Source organism: Perna viridis, chromosome 9 (assembly GCF_037379345.1).
Source record: "Perna viridis isolate PV_CMFRI_1.1 ecotype Kerala chromosome 9, ASM3737934v1, whole genome shotgun sequence".
In the NCBI taxonomy this organism is placed as follows: Eukaryota; Metazoa; Mollusca; class Bivalvia; order Mytilida; family Mytilidae; genus Perna; species Perna viridis.
The window spans coordinates 37,359,844-37,379,045 of NC_142453.1; the positions used below are offsets into that span (position 1 = coordinate 37,359,844).

At 31.1% G+C, this 19,202-nt stretch overlaps 2 protein-coding genes across 6 annotated transcripts in view; one reads left to right on the forward strand and one right to left on the reverse strand.

The window, feature by feature from the left end:
- LOC148608257 (uncharacterized) overlaps positions 1–11,277 on the forward strand; it is a 23,303-nt gene extending 12,026 nt beyond the window's left edge. For both annotated transcript variants that reach the window (XM_088546286.1, XM_088546287.1), the window contains exons 8-14: positions 393–607; positions 1,290–1,568; positions 1,881–1,997; positions 2,738–2,863; positions 3,898–4,064; positions 5,444–5,557; positions 6,835–11,277. In XM_088546286.1, coding sequence (XP_088402412.1) covers positions 393–607; positions 1,290–1,568; positions 1,881–1,997; positions 2,738–2,863; positions 3,898–4,064; positions 5,444–5,557; positions 6,835–6,976 — 1,160 coding nt within the window. In that variant the 3' untranslated portion in view covers positions 6,977–11,277. The remainder of the gene's footprint in view (positions 1–392; positions 608–1,289; positions 1,569–1,880; positions 1,998–2,737; positions 2,864–3,897; positions 4,065–5,443; positions 5,558–6,834) is intronic.
- A 1,058-nt stretch (positions 11,278–12,335) lies between these two features.
- LOC148608258 (uncharacterized) overlaps positions 12,336–19,202 on the reverse strand; it is a 29,415-nt gene continuing 22,548 nt past the window's right edge. For all 4 annotated transcript variants that reach the window (XM_088546291.1, XM_088546289.1, XM_088546288.1 and 1 more), the window contains exon 13: positions 12,336–18,242. In XM_088546291.1, the coding sequence (XP_088402417.1) occupies positions 18,065–18,242 (178 nt within the window). In that variant the 3' untranslated portion in view covers positions 12,336–18,064. The remainder of the gene's footprint in view (positions 18,243–19,202) is intronic.

The window sequence follows — 19,202 nt, forward strand, 5'->3', positions numbered from 1 at the left end:
GACTTTCGTAAGTTAATTAAGGAAATATTTATAACAAGTCCATTTTATAGCATTTGTATGTTGATGGAAAACCATCAGAGCTCAGACCTTGGTAAACCTAATTTCATTGGTCCTTTCGTAGAAAAGGCCAGCATATATTAATTATTGCATTTATAAATAAATAGCATGTATATAATGGAAAGCTTGCTACTTGTATCCCAATTTATGGTACATAAAGTAGCATTGGGGGCAACTTTCAGCTTTTTCATGAATAAGACATTTTGAATAATTTATAGTGTCCAGTGAAATGAATTAGAAAGATGTTTTTTTTCCACGCAGGGCACATTATTGACAGTGATCCAAATCTAGCAAGTCATTTAAGATAACATGATAAAATCTCCCCATTATTGTAGGTCTTATACAGACAAACAGTTCTCTAAAGCAGCATGTCTCTCAGCTAGAGGAAGCCCTAGCTAGACGAGAATCATCACTGGTAGACGTCCAGACCCACATGGAGGGGCTAGTCAGACAGTGGCAGGAAGGAGAAGATGACTATAACAAGAACATACAGAACTTAGAGAGGGTTCTACAGCAGGAAAAGGAGGGACAAAGAGATCTCAGGAAACAGGTTTGTCACAAATAAACATAGGGTTGGAAATTATTTTATGGTGCAAGTTTAAGCATGATTTTAAAGGACAAGGTGGTTTTCCTCGACTTCTTTGTACTCACAATTATGCTATGGTAACAGTATATTTTGAAAAAATACGTATTGTTTGTTCACAAGAAAGAAAATGAAAAGTTAGACACTTAGTAAGAAACTATAGAAATAAAGTTATCTTAAATGTGTCAATGAAAACAATTTCTAGATTATCTGGCTCTACGTTGTCTATTAATTAAATGCAAAACCAAGAAAGTACCTCCCTCATCATTTTGATTGACTACACACAATGTCATTTATTGGGACTACAACTCACTTCCTCCTTCATAGATTTGCATGAAAAATTATTTGAGAACCAAGAAGTTAACTTGGAATGGCCAGGTTATTGTGAGTTTCATCATAGATATTTTATGTTTGAAGGTCTTAAGGATTATTCATTGATTATCAGGGTAGGAAATTTACTGAGAAAAGTAATGAGCCCTGAACCCAATTTCCTTTTACTTTTCTCAGTAGAATATATATTTATGAAATCTCCTACTGAAAAGTTTTCCCTTTAAAGTTTAGAGTCTAAGGCTAATGAATGGGCTAGTATTTCTAAGCATTTAATTTTCTGTGAATGAAAGCATTAACTTTCATATATTTTGTTTTGCAGATTGGATTGAAAATTACAGAAAATAAAAAGCTGAAGAGGAAACTGGATACTACTAAAGTAGAGAAAGAAACACTGCAACAAGACTTGGACCTTGCATCTCAGGAAAAAAGTCAGCTACAGTCAACACTAGACCAGTGGAAACAGTCACAGCTTGGAGAACAGTCAAAGGTGACGGAGTTAGAGACAGAAAATAAACTTCTTCATCGTGAACTTGAAAGAGTCAATAGGGAACTGGCTGATAATATGGCCAGGGAACCAGTTCTACAGGAACAGATTCAGGTATGAATCTTTTGTGGTACATTCCAGACTTTTTGTTGGTAAAAATTTTGAATACTCAGGCAGTGGTTAAAACAAAAGAATTATGGGAGCATTATGAAATTTTCTGTCATGAAAACTTAATGTATTTATCGGAATCATTTGAAAATGGGTCTGTAGCTTCTGGGCATGATGATGTGTATCATTTGTGTCATGCTTACACATCAAATTCTATTTTTAAAGTTTTTCAAATTGTTTGAGCTTTAGAATTTTATCCTAGGAATATATTTCTTCTAATTCTTATTTAAATTTTTCAACTCATGTTAATGTTTATAGAGCTTGCAGTGGCAGTTATCACAGAAATGTAAAGAAATAGAGACAATACAAGAACATATATCTTTGGCTGAACAGAGACAGAATGCTGAAATAGATGATCTCAAGAGAAATCTTCAGGTTTGTCAAAATCCTCTCTGTGATAGTATTTGATAAGATAAGGATGTTGTATAAACTTTTTAGAAACCAGGAAATCCATTCTAGCAAGTGATTAAATTTGCATGTGCATTTTTTACTTCCATGCAGTAATTAAGGCTTCATTAGCAGGTTCCCACCATTTTATATTTTCTAATTTGTACTGATGAATAGTGTAATTGTGGCATGGTATGATGTGAAATTTGCTAGTATACTATCCATCTGATTGTCTGCCTACAATATATAGTGTAATTGTGGCATGGTATGATGTGAAATTGGCTAGTATACTATCCATCTGATTGTCTGCCTGCAGTAGATAGTGTAATTGTGGCATGATATGATGTGAAATTGGCAAGTATACTATCCATCTGATTGTCTGCCTACAATATATAGTGTAATTGTGGCATGGTATGATGTGAAATTGGCAAGTATACTAACCATCTGATTGTCTGCCTACAATGATAACTTTTTGTAGTTATCAAGTTTAGCTGTTTTATGATGTCTAGATGATACATGCAGATAGAAGGTGTTATTCAAACCTTGTACAATAGTTTATTACTATAAAAGATGGGTGAATTTTGGTTTTTTGTACAATCTTAATTTTTTAGCTATACCATTTTTCCTCTAGGTTTTGAATGTTGTAGTACATAGTTGTTATAATACAGGAAATGATACTTTTTGTTATTTTATTTCCGTTTCATTTCAAATTCTTATGTTAATTTTAGAGTAGTCAATCAGAAACTGAAGCACTGAGAGCTGAATTAGCTGCAGCTAAACAAGAGAAGACAACATACCAAACTAAAGTGACTGAGCTGAGAACTACACTGAAGGCATCTGTTCAACATCATAAGGTAACGTACCAAACTAAAGTGACTGAGCTGAGAACTACACTGAAGGCATCTGTTCAACATCATAAGGTAACGTACCAAACTAAAGTGACTGAGCTGAGAACTACACTGAAGGCATCTGTTCAACATCATAAGGTAACGTACCAAACTAAATGGACTGAGCTGAGAACTACACTGAAGGCATCTGTTCAACATCATAAGGTAACGTACCAAATTAAAGTGGCTGAGCTGAGAAATACACTGAAGGCCTCTGTTCAACATCATGAGGTATAATGCTGGCACACTTTCCTGCAGAGGTGTTTGTTATTAGAGAACTGCCAGTTTGTTCCAAGATTTTGGTTTCAAAATACAGTTAGCAGATATTATACACATACTGCCTGCAATTGAGGGTGGTATACTGGATTACCACACAAAGAAAGAATATCCTTTCCTGAGTGTGGTGATCCAGGATACTATCCTCAACTGCAGGCAGTATGTGTTATATTATACTGAATATCTTTTTAACCAGTATACCACCCTTCTATTGATTAACAAATATCAAAAGATCCATTGACTTAATATTTCTCATTGAGAAGTGGTTTTTTTTCCTCTGCAAAACCGTCCTTAAAAAATGTGGTCTGGTGTTTTCGTTTAAGGCGGAAATTACCAGACTGTGCTACGGTAAGGACAAGATACATTTCCGGTCGGAGCGGGTGGCATTCTAGAAGGAAGTGTGGTATACTGGAATACCACTTATCCTTTTATCCAATCAAAATTCTAGAATTTAATATGAAGTATAATATATCCTCATACTTTCTGTGTATAGTACTATTTTTTTTTCTGTATAAAAAATCATTGATTTATTGTCATAAAAGTACTGTTGTATTTATTTATTGATCTGTACTTGGAGTTTATCTAGACTAATTATTGATCACTCTAATTTTATATTTTCAATAGTTTAATTAATATCCATCATTTGACAATATGTGAGTCTGTTTTATGATCTATATATTAATCTTGAAAATGTTTTTTTCCATGTACCATTTTTCTTTCTCCAGCTTACAAAGAGGATGAATTCAGGAGGAAGTAGAAATAATTCTGAGGAAACAAAAGATGTAGGAACACAGGTCAAGGACAATGATGTCATGATTCCACCTTTGCCCTTTGACCTGGAAGTAGTTGAAAAGTTAATACAAGACACAGGAGTTAAGGCTCTTGAGAGCAAGTAAGTGTTGTAGTTCCTTTATAAATGGTTAATGTTAACATATGTTACACATTTAAAATCCTGCAACCCTTTTAAAAAAATCATAAGAGTAAAATTAGTAGGAAGCTATGATATCACAATACTTTGATCTATTATGACATCATAACTTAGAACTAATTTTACACCAACGATTTTTTTGTGAAAAGGACCACTGCTCTTCAACATCCTAAATCATCATTTGTTTCATTGTACTGTGTGCTTGCTTTGAGTGCAGGAGGTCATGGGTTAGATCCCTGATCAAGTTATGTCAAAGGTTTTTTAAAGTGTTTATAGTGTTAGTAACTGCTTCTCTACCAAGCAGGCAGTATTTAGGAGATAAAGTGGCTAGCACAGAAATAATGTGTCAGGGGGTGTGACATGCCTACCTACACCCTGTTACTTACATGTATGTGTGACATGCCTCCCTACACGCTGTTACTTACATGTATGTATGTGACAGGCCTTCCTACATGCTGTTACTTACATGTATGTGTGTGACATGCCTCCCTACACACTGTTACTTACATGTATGTATGTGACAGGCCTCCCTACATGCTATTACTTACATGTATGTGTGTGACATGCCTCCCTACACACTGTTACTTACATGTATGTATGTGACGGGCCTCCCTACACGCTGTTACTTACATGTATGTGTGTGACATGCCTACCTACACACTGTTACTTACATGTACATGTATGTGAGCTAACAGAATAAAAATCAGTGTGTAATACTAGTACCAAATAAGGTATGTCTGATTGCTGGAAGTAGTTAAACAACTATCAATTAATTAATCATAAAGTGTGGACTTGGTAACTTCCAAGCATTACAAAGTACCATGTATGATTGAATAGAAGTTTTTAAGGGCAGTGCATATAGCTGAGTTACATGTTTGTTAACCTTTGGAACATTTCACAGGGATGATTTTTTTCCACTTTTTAGCGGAATTCTGCTAATTGAAATCCTGATTTTACCGTTCTGATTCTTTTTTTCTGTTTATTTCCAATTTTACCAATTTCCATTTTGTTTGATGACCTCATAAAATCATCCCTGAATTCATGTGGGAGATTCTCCTCCATTGACACTGTCACACTGTCTCCTGGGAGATTTTTCACAGAAATACAGTAATTTTAATAAAAAATCTCCCACAAGTCGTATGTGGAGATTCATTGATTTTATCGGAGTCTCCCCCTCATTTGGGAGAGTGAACAGGTATCAAGTTAAGACTTATTTCTACCCTAGTAACCACATTTAATGTCTATTGGTACCAATGATTTTATTTTTCTCCAATGTTATACATGTATTATTGAGTTTATAAATGTTTTACTATTAACCCTACAAATTTATTATTTTATTGTAGGCCTTTAGATAACTTACAGACCTGTTTAAGTTCCCTCCGATCACAGATCTCTGGTCTTCAGAAACAGATGGATGCCCATACACTGTCAATAGAAACTTCAACTGACTCATGGAGGTCGGTATCACATGATTAAAATCTTGTCACATGACTTCTCTTTGTTTTGAAGTATATCAAAATTAAGAAACTAAACGTGGGAGGGTTGTTATAATTTAATTTTCCATGAGGTAATTACTTGACTTCAAAGAGTTTGTCATGAGCCAAAGTGAGTGTAAATTATGAAGATTGATTTACATGTAAATGGCTAATCATTCACCTTTCCATAGTAATGTCAATTCTAAAAGGACAATAACTTGTACTAATTACAGGTTCACCAAAGAATCATGCAGCCAGTTATAATTCCATATTTTTGTCAACTTTCACAGAAGACTCCCTTGTTTCATTCTTTCCATCAATTTATAGCTTTACTTTGAGAAGGGCCACGTGAGCTATTGCCATCATTTGGTGTCAGTCCACGTTCATCATCATCATCATCTACAATTTTCAAACTTCTTCTACTCTGACACTTCTTGACAAATTAGAACCAAACTTGGTAGGATTTTTTTTCTGGGTATTTTGCCTAGAATTGATGTGGGGATTTTTGGTCCATCGAAAAACATGGCCTCAGTTACTAAAAATAGAACATAATAGGGGTCAGTCAGATGTTTTGGGCATATATCTACAAAACCAATAGGTTTATAAAAATCCTGAATTGGGTAATCTATCTGTGGTCAAATTTTCGTGTAAATCTGTTAAGCCATGTTGGAGTTCTTGCCTTTTTTTTAATGTTTTTTCACTATTTTTAATGTTACTTCTTTTAAAGATCTTCTTCTGTGACACTAATGGGCTAATTAGAACCAAACTTTGAATGAATGTTCCTTAAGGGCATTATGCATATAACTGATGTGGGGATTCTTGAAAAACATGTCCGCTGTTACTAAAAATAGAATGTCAGGGTCAAACTGAAGTTTTTTGCATGTATCTCCAAAACTGTTAGGTTAATAAAAATTCTGACATGGATTAAAGTGTTCAGCATGATAAGATCTATCTTTGGTCAACTTCTCATGTAAATATATGAAGCCATGTTGGAGTTATTGCCCTTTTACAGTGTTGTTTTGCTATTATTACTGTTTATACATTCAAAAATTTCTCCTTAAAAACTACTGGACAGAATTCAATGAAAATTAATTTGATTGTTCTTCAAGTTTGAGCATGAAGAATTTTTATCCAAGAAAAAACATAGCTGCTTTTAAATAAAATAGAATGTTGCTTATCAAGTCAAGGTGAGCAATTCAGGCTCTTAAGAGTCTCTAGTTTTTATAAGATACATTTTTAAACTGTTTTCTTTTTTGCAGTGTTGTAGAAAGCCAAGTTCAAGAACTGAGGAAAGCTGTCAAGACAATTACAGACACTGCCAACAATACCATGACAACAACCTCAATATCAGGAGCTGCTGTGGAAACTGATCACATGACCAATGGAGTGTTCCATGTGTAATGGTGCTACCAAGTGTCCTTCATTTTTGTTGCATTATTTCATATCATATTTCTGTGGGATCAATTTTAGGACATATACAATCATGTGTCATACTCTACAAATTATACTTTATTGCTGATAATTTTTGTAGGTGCTAATTTTAGATTCAAAGTTTATTTCACTAAAACTTGGGTATTGATATTTAGCTGTTCCTTTTCTCTTTCAGAGTAATTGAAGGCTGCAAAGTAACAAAGAGATATTTGAATTAAATTTTGTTAAATTTCGTTGACTTTTTTTCTAGTTAGGGTTACAGTTAGGGTTTAGCTAAAATGATAACCCCACAAGAAAATTCACAATATACAATACTGTCTTATCTATTTTCTTATAATTTATTTTTATCAATTACAATTCTTTCATTTTTCAATCCTGTATGAATATTGTCTGTTTTGATTAGAGATTATGTTTTGTATATTATAGCAATCATGATAAATCATTCCATTGTTTAATTATACTTAGAATTACTTGCTATTTTAGAGTTAATGTACTAGTATTACGAAGATATACAAATAATTTTGAATTGAGGTGTTTGAATTGTACTTTTTGCAATCTTATAGTTTGTCTGGAATATATAATGATCTGCATGTCCATATTCCTGTCTGTCTGTATATAAAGTATGGCCCCTTTTGCCAGGAAAATCTGAAATGTAGCAGTAATTGTAAGAGCAATCTTAATTTTTTTTTTGCAGATCACATTGATAGAAAAATAGAGCTACTTAGGTTGTGAATAATTTTTGAATAAATCTGTACCAGTCCATATAAAGTTCAGACAGTGCCAATGGTAAAGTGATTCATGGTATAGAAAAACCCATCAAACAAATTGTTTTTTTTTTTTTTCAGTCTACATATGCTGTATTTTTTTATTACAATAATCATTTCCTTATTCAGATCTGCACTTCTAAGAAAAACATACATTCTTCTTCCACTAAAATCAACCAAATCAAACCAAATCAAGAACGATAACTCTTGCAAAGTGTCAGTTTCGTGTACAATCTATATAACTTTTATCTTAAAAGTGCAACAACCAAATGAAAAACTCAGACTGGTTATGTGATCAGCAACTGTTTCTGAACAAGAAATAAAACTGAATTCGATGGGTTTTTGACATGCAAGAATCACCTTCTGTTTGATTTTTATGAAGACTGCTACTTAATTATTCATTTATGGATTACGTTGAATTGGGTTATACAATAAATGTTAAGATCAAATAAAATTTCTGTACGTGAAGCAAAGAAGTGGTGATATGTGTTCTTTAGATAATGTTGTGAAGTATTTGTTTGTGATATGTCATGTAAGTAGTTGACTTTGTGCTTCATGCTGTGCCAAAATTATAATGTTTACATTGTTACAAGCTTCCAATTCTAAATTTGCTGCTGTTATCTAATGTTGAATTACCTGTATTTTTGTTGCTTGATTTTAAATAAGTCCAAATTGTGCTTCTTAAGAGGTGAAAATCTGAATAATTTATTCTGGTGATGACTGGAGACATTTGTAAAAGTATAAATATTCAAAATTTAAAAACCTTTGACTGTTTGGAGACATTTGTAAAAGTATAAATATTCAAAATTTAAAAACCTTTGACTGTTTGGAGACATTTGTAAAAGTATAAATATTCAAAATTAAAAACCTTTGACTGTTTGGAGACATTTGTAAAAGTATAAATATTCAAAATTAAAAACCTTTGATTGACATTTGTTGTGTCTCCAAATTAAAGCTACCAATGGTATATTGAATTGGCAATATTTTGTGCAATTTTTTTTGTTTCTTCGTTTGTCTAAAAAATATGTTGAATGAAGATTGTCATAAATCAATTTGACTGATTCTGTGGTATATGCATTTCATGTTGTTCCATCTTTTTAGTTGTTTGTCTGTTTGTTCTGCATCAATTTAGGTATATACCATATCAAAAGTCTTGGTTTTCTGAAAATATTTTTTAGCTATACCTATCAGTGTTAATTTGTTCTGGCTGTCACGAAGCAGTTTGATTTTAAGTGTCATATGATTTTTTTGTTAATTTAAAAATACTGAGATTGGTTGGTGGTTACCACTGATGATTTTGGTTTTTATATTTTAAAAGGTCTGTTAAATCAGAATGAAGTATTTAACAAAAATACCAGTTTGTAAGTGAAGTTTTTCTTACCTGTCTATGCTACATAGATAAATTTTACAATAGTTGCTTATAAAGAGGGCATTATTATGATGAATTGACTGCCCATGAGACAGTAGAGGGCATTATCATGATGAATTGACTGCCCATGAGACCTTGATATTGGCTGTAACATTGATAATGCCTAAATGTAACATGATAATAACTTCCCAAAGGGCAGTCAATTTATCATGATAATTCTCTATATACCTATTGTGTTTATTTCATTGAGTGAGGGGCTTTTGACTTGACTTTCCTTGACTACCCTATCGGGTCCCGCACAGACAGATTTATTTCATGATAGAATCTTGACATTTAATGCACATTAATGAATATCACATGACCATGTACAATAATATGAAGAAGTATAGGTGATTACATAGTCAATACCAAGTGCAATTTTACATATTCTGGTGAGTTTTATTTACATTTTTGTTTATGTTGAAGACACAAAATCATGTAACACCATCATTTGAGTTGTGTATTGCTGTATCTGATTAATCTATGCACCTGTCCAGCCTGTTTGTTGTTTTTTTATTTGTCAAGTTTACAGTTATCTATATGTATTTTGTTGGCTAACTCATTCTTTTTTTTTCTTTATATGTACTGTATTTGTAAGTCTCCAGATTATTTTACATAATATCAATTATAAATCTACAATTTTTTTTTTATATTTCCCAAAATACATTTTGGATTTTATGGAAACTAAATCTCACTTTTATATAAAGTAAGATTATTGATGAACTGATGCTATATTATTTCAGTTTTGATGGTGAATGTATCATATGAAATATCAGTTCTTTTTGTTTGTTTTTTGTGTTTGGCTAGTTTATTTTTCTATTTCTATAAATAATGAGTAAAGAATGTTCCACACTTTCAAAATTATTAAGTAAAATTCTGGGTACGGATCATCTTTGACAATGTTTTTTTCTTCAAAAATTTTTGAATCAATTTTAAGTATTGACATGAAAATCAAACCTGATGGTCTCCATGTAAATCAAACCTGATGGTCTCCATGTAAATCAAACCTGATGGTCTCCATGTAAATCAAACCTGATGGTCTCCATGTAAATCAAACCTGATGGTCTCCATGTAAATCAAACCTGATGGTCTCCATGTAAATCAAACCTGATGGTCTCCATGTAAATCAAACCTGATGGTCTCCATGTAAATCAATATCTACTTTCTATTTGACAGTTGTCTTTAATTTCGTCTATACATTTTTGCCCTATTTAATCAATCAAGCCCGTCATTTATTTTACTTTATTTTCTATTTGAAAGAGAAATCCAATATTTAAGACATTTTTTACAAAATTATGCATGGCTTTTTGTCTTTTTACAAATTTGTAGCAGTTTTATTACGTGTATATACATATATTTGTGTAAAGAGCATCATAACATATGTAGTCAGACTTCTTTTACAATAATGTTAATGTCATTTGGAAGCAAAAATATGCAGACTAAATACCCAGGTTGCTGTGTAATGAAACTTCCTTCACAAAACTCACCATTTCATTGAGAAAAATACTATTCAATTTAAGAGATAATTTATGGAGGCTACCATTGTCAATTGTTATACTATGAGCTAGTCATTTTTATATATTATACTCCTCATGATAGAAAACAATGAAATAACTGGGTAGTAATATAGGCGACATTTTGTTTAATTTGTGGTGTTTTGTTGTAATGAGACACACCATTTCAGAATTTTTTTTGATAGAAACTAATAGTATATTGTTTACATTTTATATGTATGCCTGTGGTAAAGTTAGTATGCCATTTTAAAATATTTTGAAATAATAATACAGCAAATCAACTGATTGGACATATTTTTACAGACAAAAATTATATAATTGTTATAAAAGATTTAAAGGTACTTCTATGATAAATAAAGCAAAAGTGTTTGAAAACTATGGTCCTTTGGTTAAATTGCTATAGTATTTAATCTGAAAATGCAATATATACAGAAAAATTGTTTATTGTGGATAAATATTGAAATACATGTATCTTCTAATTTTGTCTCCAGTTCTTGTATTAAGTTGATATTTTGATCTGTGTGTTTTGTTTTGTTTTGTTTTGTTAAGATTTGGGGGTTTAATGAAAATAAAATATAAAACAAACTGATTTTTTTTATCAGAAATGTGATGGCCTTTAATATGCTACAGAGACTAGTAACTTGAAAATGATGACTATATTTTTCAGTGAGGCACAGTTATTGTATCATATTTTAAATGTTTTGGTTGGTTTACAATAATCATGAAGATATGGTCTCTGTTTTAATTGGTATACAATCATGGAGCTTTTGTTGTAATTTAGAATGGTGGTATAGAATATCATAAAGATTTTTCTTGAAGACACCCACATTAACCCAAAGATTTATATTAAGTGTTAAGGGATTGTTATGCAATTTTTGTTTATAATAAATACCCCTGTATAGTGATCATGTTGCTCATCCATCATGACAGTTTTCTCTACAACTACTTAGCATAGCCATTTGATATTTTGACCACAGACTTTGGGACCAGGATATTTTTTAATCACAAAAAATATCATTAAATTTGTATCCATATTTGAGTTATTATGCGTGTTCTCAGACATGTCTGCTTGCTTTTTAATGCTGTTTTTACTATGCCCAGTTTTTCTATCTCCTTCTCTAATGAAAAACCGAAAATGCCTCTACATTACAATTATAATTGTTTTATACAAGAAATTACCAGCTATGCCATACTAAGAATACACTTCCTCAACCATATCTGACTAAAGGAAGGGGTGAGGGTTAGTAAACATTCCTTGCTTATTGTTATCCAACCTACCTTAACTGTCAGCCATGACAGCATGACTAACCTCCCTAGTAAGGGTTAGTATAACATTATTTTTTTTTTGTCATTCTCTAAATCTCAAAATAATTATAAATTTAAATAATACCTTGTTCAAAAGTAAAATACCAAATATCAATTCAAGCTGAGAAATCTGTTATAAATATTTCTATTATGGATCACCTTAACAAAGACTATGATATACAGGTAGGAGATCAACTAGAAGAAAACACCAAATATCTAAGCATTCTCTCCAGAGGGACTGAATAGGTATAACAACAAAGCTCCATACCTATAAGTTGTGGTATAATTATATTCTTACCATTTTCATTGATGTTAATAATCATACTCTAAAACTACAATACTTCTAACAACAGATTTATTTGATATAAAGCATACAAGGTTACCCACATGTACTGGCATCCACATTACGGTACAATTGAAATGTTTTCATTCAATACTGACTAACAAAATAGCATAATTTAATTTCATTCCATATATTATTAATAAATACTTTCAATGTATACAAAGCAATATTTACTTAAGGAGGTAGACCTAGGGTAAGGAACATAACTCTTGAAATCAGTGATACATTTGTATCATATTTAATTTCACCAAAGTCTATCAAGCTTCCATTTGAAACAGAATAAAATCAGTTCAATTTACTTTGATGCTTACATGAGATTGAGGTAAAATGCTGAATATGAACGTCCCAATGATTTGATATAGTTGCGTCCCTTATCCTAGGTCTACCTCCATGAACATGTTCACGATTCAAATTAATTTTGGCTTACAACAAAGAGTAATAAAAGTTCAGAAAATAAATATATTCTGATAAAAATGATAGCATACTTTCAAAGGATACAAAAATATTGATCTAAATGATATCCAGGGTCAAATTTTGAAATTGATAAAAAAAAATATATTAATCAGTGATTGGCTGATGCATATAACTGGATTGATTTAATATTGACTTACAATAAAGCACAGATGGATTTGTTTAAGTTTGACTAACATCATAGCATAATTGGACTGAATAAATGTTGACTAGCATAATAGCATAAGTAATTAGGTAATAACAGTATTGACTAGCATAATAGCATAAGTAATTAGGTAATAACAGTATTGACTAGCTCTAAAAATAATTTAATTGCCTCAATTTAACATTGTCTTACAAAGTAACTTGAATTATCTTCAATTAACAATCCACAAAACCAGAAAGTGTGGGGGCAGGGTTAAAGGCTGCCCTAAGGGATGCCCACTCCAGTGATTTTCAATTTTTACCATATAGTCAATTTTTTTTTAGCATTAGGGACAGACCCCCCCTCTTTTTCAACTGGATCTGCCTTTGTTAACATTAACAAACAAGATGAATACAGTCCACATTTGGATAATAAACTGGATTTAATTCACATGTAATTCACTCTTTGGCATACATTATACAGGAGTTATAATAGTAGGACCTCAATAATTAATGATTATCATTATAGCACTTTTAAACATTCCGTTGATTTAAATTGGCTAATATCATCATTCCACTTTTAAACTTGTCTTCAACTAAAATTGTCTAATATTATATCACCTTTAATCTTGCCTCCTATTAAAATTGGCAAATATCCTTCCACTTTTAAACTTGTCTTCAAATAAAAATACCACTTCTAACCGTTCCTACAATCAGTATTTACAAACATCAAAGCAATATTAAATGTGATTGACTAGCATTGTAACATCGTATTTTGTATCACTGAACTAGCATACTTTAATATTTTAATAGCGCAAACTCTCAACAATATGTTAAGTAGCACTACAACTAAGAATCGTGCAAAATGTGATACATGGTAGGAAAGCCTACAATCGGTATTTACAAACATCAAAGCAATATTAAATGTGATTGACTAGCATTGTAACATCGTATTTTGTATCACTGAACTAGCATACTTTAATATTTTAATAGCCCAAACTCTCAACGATATGTTAAGTAGCACTACAACTAAGAATCATGCAAAATGTGATACATGGTAGGAAAGCCTACATATTTTTGTTTTTGATATTTTATGTAAAATGCTTAAGTAAACAGAAAATAATGAGTGGATTTCCATAGACCTTCATAGGAGATATATATATATATATTATATAGAATGTATTGTAGGAATTCAAAATTAAGGAATAACACTGTAAATGACACTAAAATACAGTAGAAACCATTGAATTTTCAATGTTAATTATCTCTAAAGAGCAGACAGATTGGAATGAATGATAGTACATTTCACCATGTAGACCTATAAAACATTTTTATAAAAACAATAAAAATATGTAGGTCATTTTTGGGGGTATTACATATTACAGAATAAGCACAATTCTTACTTCAGCCCATTTTTGGTTTTAAATAATTTCTCCATTCTCCATTGTAAAATTAAGATTTAAACACGGTCCCTAAAGCTTGCATGTTGAAAATGTTAATTTTACCATCTTGAATGGAGAAATAATTTAAACCACTCATTACTGAATGAGAATCTACATTTCCAGACTGCAAAAGTTTTTTTTTTACCTTCTGCTATGGTTTTATTTTATATTTCAAAATACAAAGTACGTGTACATTGTATAAAAACAAAAAAGTACATCAAATTCATTAAATTGGAGTCCAATAAAATATTACACACTTACAAAATCATATAATACTGTCCATATAAGGTTAATGGGAAAAACTTGAATGGATTATCTATGAACACATGATTTTTTTTTTTTAAAGACAATCTCTAATAAAAGTAAAAAATATAATCTTCTATTCTATTTTATAAACCAAATATTTTTTTAACTTAAAAGAGAATGAATACAAGGCAGATCTATTTTTGAGTTTGCACTATTGAACCCCACACAAATTACAAGATTTTTCAAGCTCCACAATATTTAAATTCTTATGAGTTCATAAAATTTGCACTGAGAAGTGGGCTCAAAATTACGACTATAAGTGGGGAACTTAACATGGTTAAGATCAAGAATTGCTGTAACAGAATAACTATAATAAAAAAAAAAACAGCCAATTTTTCTTTAATTAAAATTATGTCAAATTTCTGCATAAAATAAGCACAAAAACTAATGGTAAATAACCAGTATTGAGATAAAAGGGCATAACTTGTTTGTATGGTACATACAGCCATGGAGAAAAAAAAAACATTATTTGATAGACCAGAAAATATTACATCATTCTTTGGCAAATAAACTGACCAGTCAAACACAAAATTACCTTAAACAAAAACTAAACATTAATGCTGATCTTAAGATATTTAATACAGTATTGATCAGTAAATGTGTGCAGTACAGTCCTTAAAACGATTCACACAAGGATTTGACAGATCGATGACTGCTGATGGATTGATCACTAATGAATCAATAACCGATGACCAGTGACTGATCTGATCACAGTTTTGTTATGTAAAATGACGGAGGATCTGTTGAAAATTAAAGAAATGTGAAATAAAAGTAAGAATTGATATTTAAATCTATTGCATTATGTAAATATGTGTAAAATTGACTAAGAAGACAACGAAAACCGTAAAAGACAGTAACCGCCCTATGGTCACGTGATGCGATCACCGGTTTAATGTATCGGTTTGACGGAATGATGACTGATTGGAAACTGATCAGTGATCAATGACCAATCACAATTTCTGTTGCACAGATCGGTTCAGGTACTGTACCTATCATAGCATTTTTTGTCTAAATTTCAAATAAGATTCTTGTTGTTAAGTAACGTCAATGATCAACAAAATACTAACACAAGACAATGATACTTGTAATGTTATCAACATTTATAGTACATGTAAAATTAAATTTTTGAACACACATATTACTATTGATTAAAATATTGTCAAACTGAAAGGTAGAAAAAAAAGACACACAAAAAACATGAATATAACGACTATTTTAGATGTTGAAAAATAAAGCTGTAAAATATGAATTTTGTTTTATTGAAATTAGCATTGTGTGAATTCTTGCTTGAACAGTTAATTCACTCAGCAACAGAATTTTTTTATGGCACAGTTTTAACCTTAAAATAAATATTGGTAGATTTAATTGTGATAATGCAATACCCTTAAAACTGCACTGTGCAAAATAAACTACCACACAGTCACTAAGTTAAAAAAGCTGTCAATATTGTGACCAATTCTTTGTGTAAAAGCTTTTAAAGTCTGCTAAAAATTTTAAAAAAATTAATATCATGTTTACAGAATTAAAAATAAAAATAAATTTGTATTTCCTCTCATCTGGTTGGTAAGAAAAAAGGCCTTTATACAAATATTTTGCATTATTAAAAAAGTATACATTTATAAGTAGTCAAAAGTCATTACTTACATGTAAACATACTTATTTTCACTATTGCTCATTTTTTCATATTTCCTGGTCATAATATGTCATGGTTTTGAAAAATCATTACTCGGTAGTGCTTCATAATGTAAGATCTAAATTTCATACGTGATGTTTGTAGTATTTACTTGTCAAATATAAAAATGGTGAAAATTAATACACAATTAAAATTATAATGCTTCTAGTAATGAAGTGTAATATTTATTGCACTGATGATAAAATGGCACAGTCATGTGACAAACAAATCACTAATTTCTTACAAGAAATATAGATCATTTTGGATATAGATTTGAAATCCTCTTTAAACCATTCACCAATATTTAAATCGGGGTATTTAAAAAATGTCTATATATTATATCCATCAAAATATGTAAGTCAACTAAATAATTAAAAGATTCCAATACTTCTAAAAATGGACCTGTGTAAATGCATAAAATACACAAAATTAATTCAGACAGTTTACAAGGACTTCTATACATGATATGTAAGTATCTTTCATGGTTCTTAAAAAATCAACCGTTTGTCTCATCCACATACTACTAGTGTTTTTCAAATGCAGTTGGTATAGTTTTAATTTTTACCCTTTGATCTTAAAGATGCTATTCTATGGAAACACCAATCACCTGATCGCAATTCTGTTTCCAGATTGGTCAATTACTGACAAATTATTAGTGTTCGATAAAACTGTATTGAAAATTGAAATTGTGCGCCATGTGTTATTTTCTTAAATAAAAAGTAGAAAATTTTAAGTAAAAAGAAAATCTTACTGTGTCAGCTATCTTTTTTTAAAGATAGTACTTGCTTGTCTATATATCTTATATATAAAGGATCTGAAAAAAATATTGGTTGAGTAACATCAAAACATGAGACCCTTGTTCTGTAAACATCTACATTTATAATGATATTAAAAGCACCTTCACAAAGTGTGATGTTTATGTATTTGACAATGACATAAAAGTTGAGACATCTTCAACAACAAACTGACACAAAATACTGAACACTACAAAACAACAACAACAACAAAAAAAAAACAACAAAACCCTTATGGCTTTAACAACAAACACATTGAAAAATACGAGATCAAAAACAATAAATACCAGTTTGTTCCCATTAAAATTTATTTCATGTCAAAGTACAAAACACACAAAGTCAATCTTGTCTCAAAAACATAATAAGATAAAACTGAAAGTTTACTGGTATCATTCTCTGGCAAAAAGTTGTTAAATTATTGATTGTGCTAGATGTACGCATGAACCTTTTGTACTGAAATCACAGTTTGATGTTTTTCATTGCTTTATGTCTTACAACAATGCCTTTGGATTGTGATATTTTATGACTTAAGATAAAAAAAATATTATTTTTGCAGAAAACAGATTTACCTCCCATTAGCAAAAGTTTTATTCCATTTTCGTTTCAGGTATGCTATATTGAATAAATTAGGCAAAATTTCCATAATATTCTCCCTGGTCTGAGCACTACAAAACTTGAAAAAAATTACTTAAGTCTGAGAAAATTCTTCCTGTTTTAGATGTCATCATTTCAAATCTTTTGATTAGAGATACCATGGAAGTTTAAGAATATCAAGGAGACAAACTGGGATATCAATTCCGTGAATAGCTTTTCATGAATCATTAAATTATCGCAGCACTACTACAGTAAGCACAGAACTATGGCAAAGTACATTAATCTAGTCAAACGTCAAAAATGGACTGTAAGTTCTTCAATCTTATTTCTTCTGCCTCGTTAGTCTTTCTGGCAAAGTTACAGCATGGATAATTGTAGCAAATGTACATAAAGACATCACAAAGAATGCCAAGTTCACATCAAATGGAGGACCTATATGTTTGGCTCCATAACTAACAGACCATGCAAATATACTTCCTCCAACTGTAGGAGCTAATGTTCTAAAATGTAAAACAAATGCTTTTCCTAAAATATCTAAAAATGGAAGCTTATCATTTTTGAAACTTTATTTTTGTTGGCATCATTGTAGAGAAATCTTTCAATAAACTTCAACTGAAAAAATTACATTAGGTTTAAATCTCACTCAATAAATTATCATATATTTCAAACAGCTGTAGATATAACCCCTGATTGACTAAACAGTTTTACATAATAGCTATTTTTGTCATGGGTTTCCCTTAAATTAACATACATGTACCTTCCAATGGCTGTAAATGTCATGGTGATACCATTGACGGCCCTGCTACACTAGGTTCTACTGTGGCTTTCATAAAAATTACAAACCTTCAAATGGCAGTTAAAGTCATGGAAATACCACTGACTGTCCCTACTTACCCAGATTCTATCAAGTTCTTACCATTAAAATTCCATACCTTCCAATGGCTGTAGATGTCATGGCGATACCATTGACTTCCACTTCTAACCTAGTAAAGTTCTTTGAGATTACATACTTTCCAATGGCTGTAGATGTCATGGCGATACCAATGACTTCCACTTCTAAGCTAGTGAAGTTCTTTGAGATTACATACCTTCCAATGGCCGTAGATGTCATGTAGGGCTGCAGACGGCTAAGGATTTTTCTAACTTTGATGGGCCTAGGGGGTATACGGCTATATCATATGTCAATGGAAAGATAAATCTGAATATCAATCTTTTTTAACTGAAAAGTGGTAAAGTTTTCTGCTATTTTGCATTAATTAGAGGAGAAGTCAAAGATCAATCGACCCCAATACACTTTGATAAGTGATTTAAGTGAAATCGTTCATTGTAGGTAACGGAAAATAAGTAACATGTAAAAGATCATATGTATACAATTTCAAAAATTTGAAAAAGAATTTTTCTGACTTTTTTGCATAGCCCATGTTGCAGATCGAATCGATATACATTGTAATATTCTACAG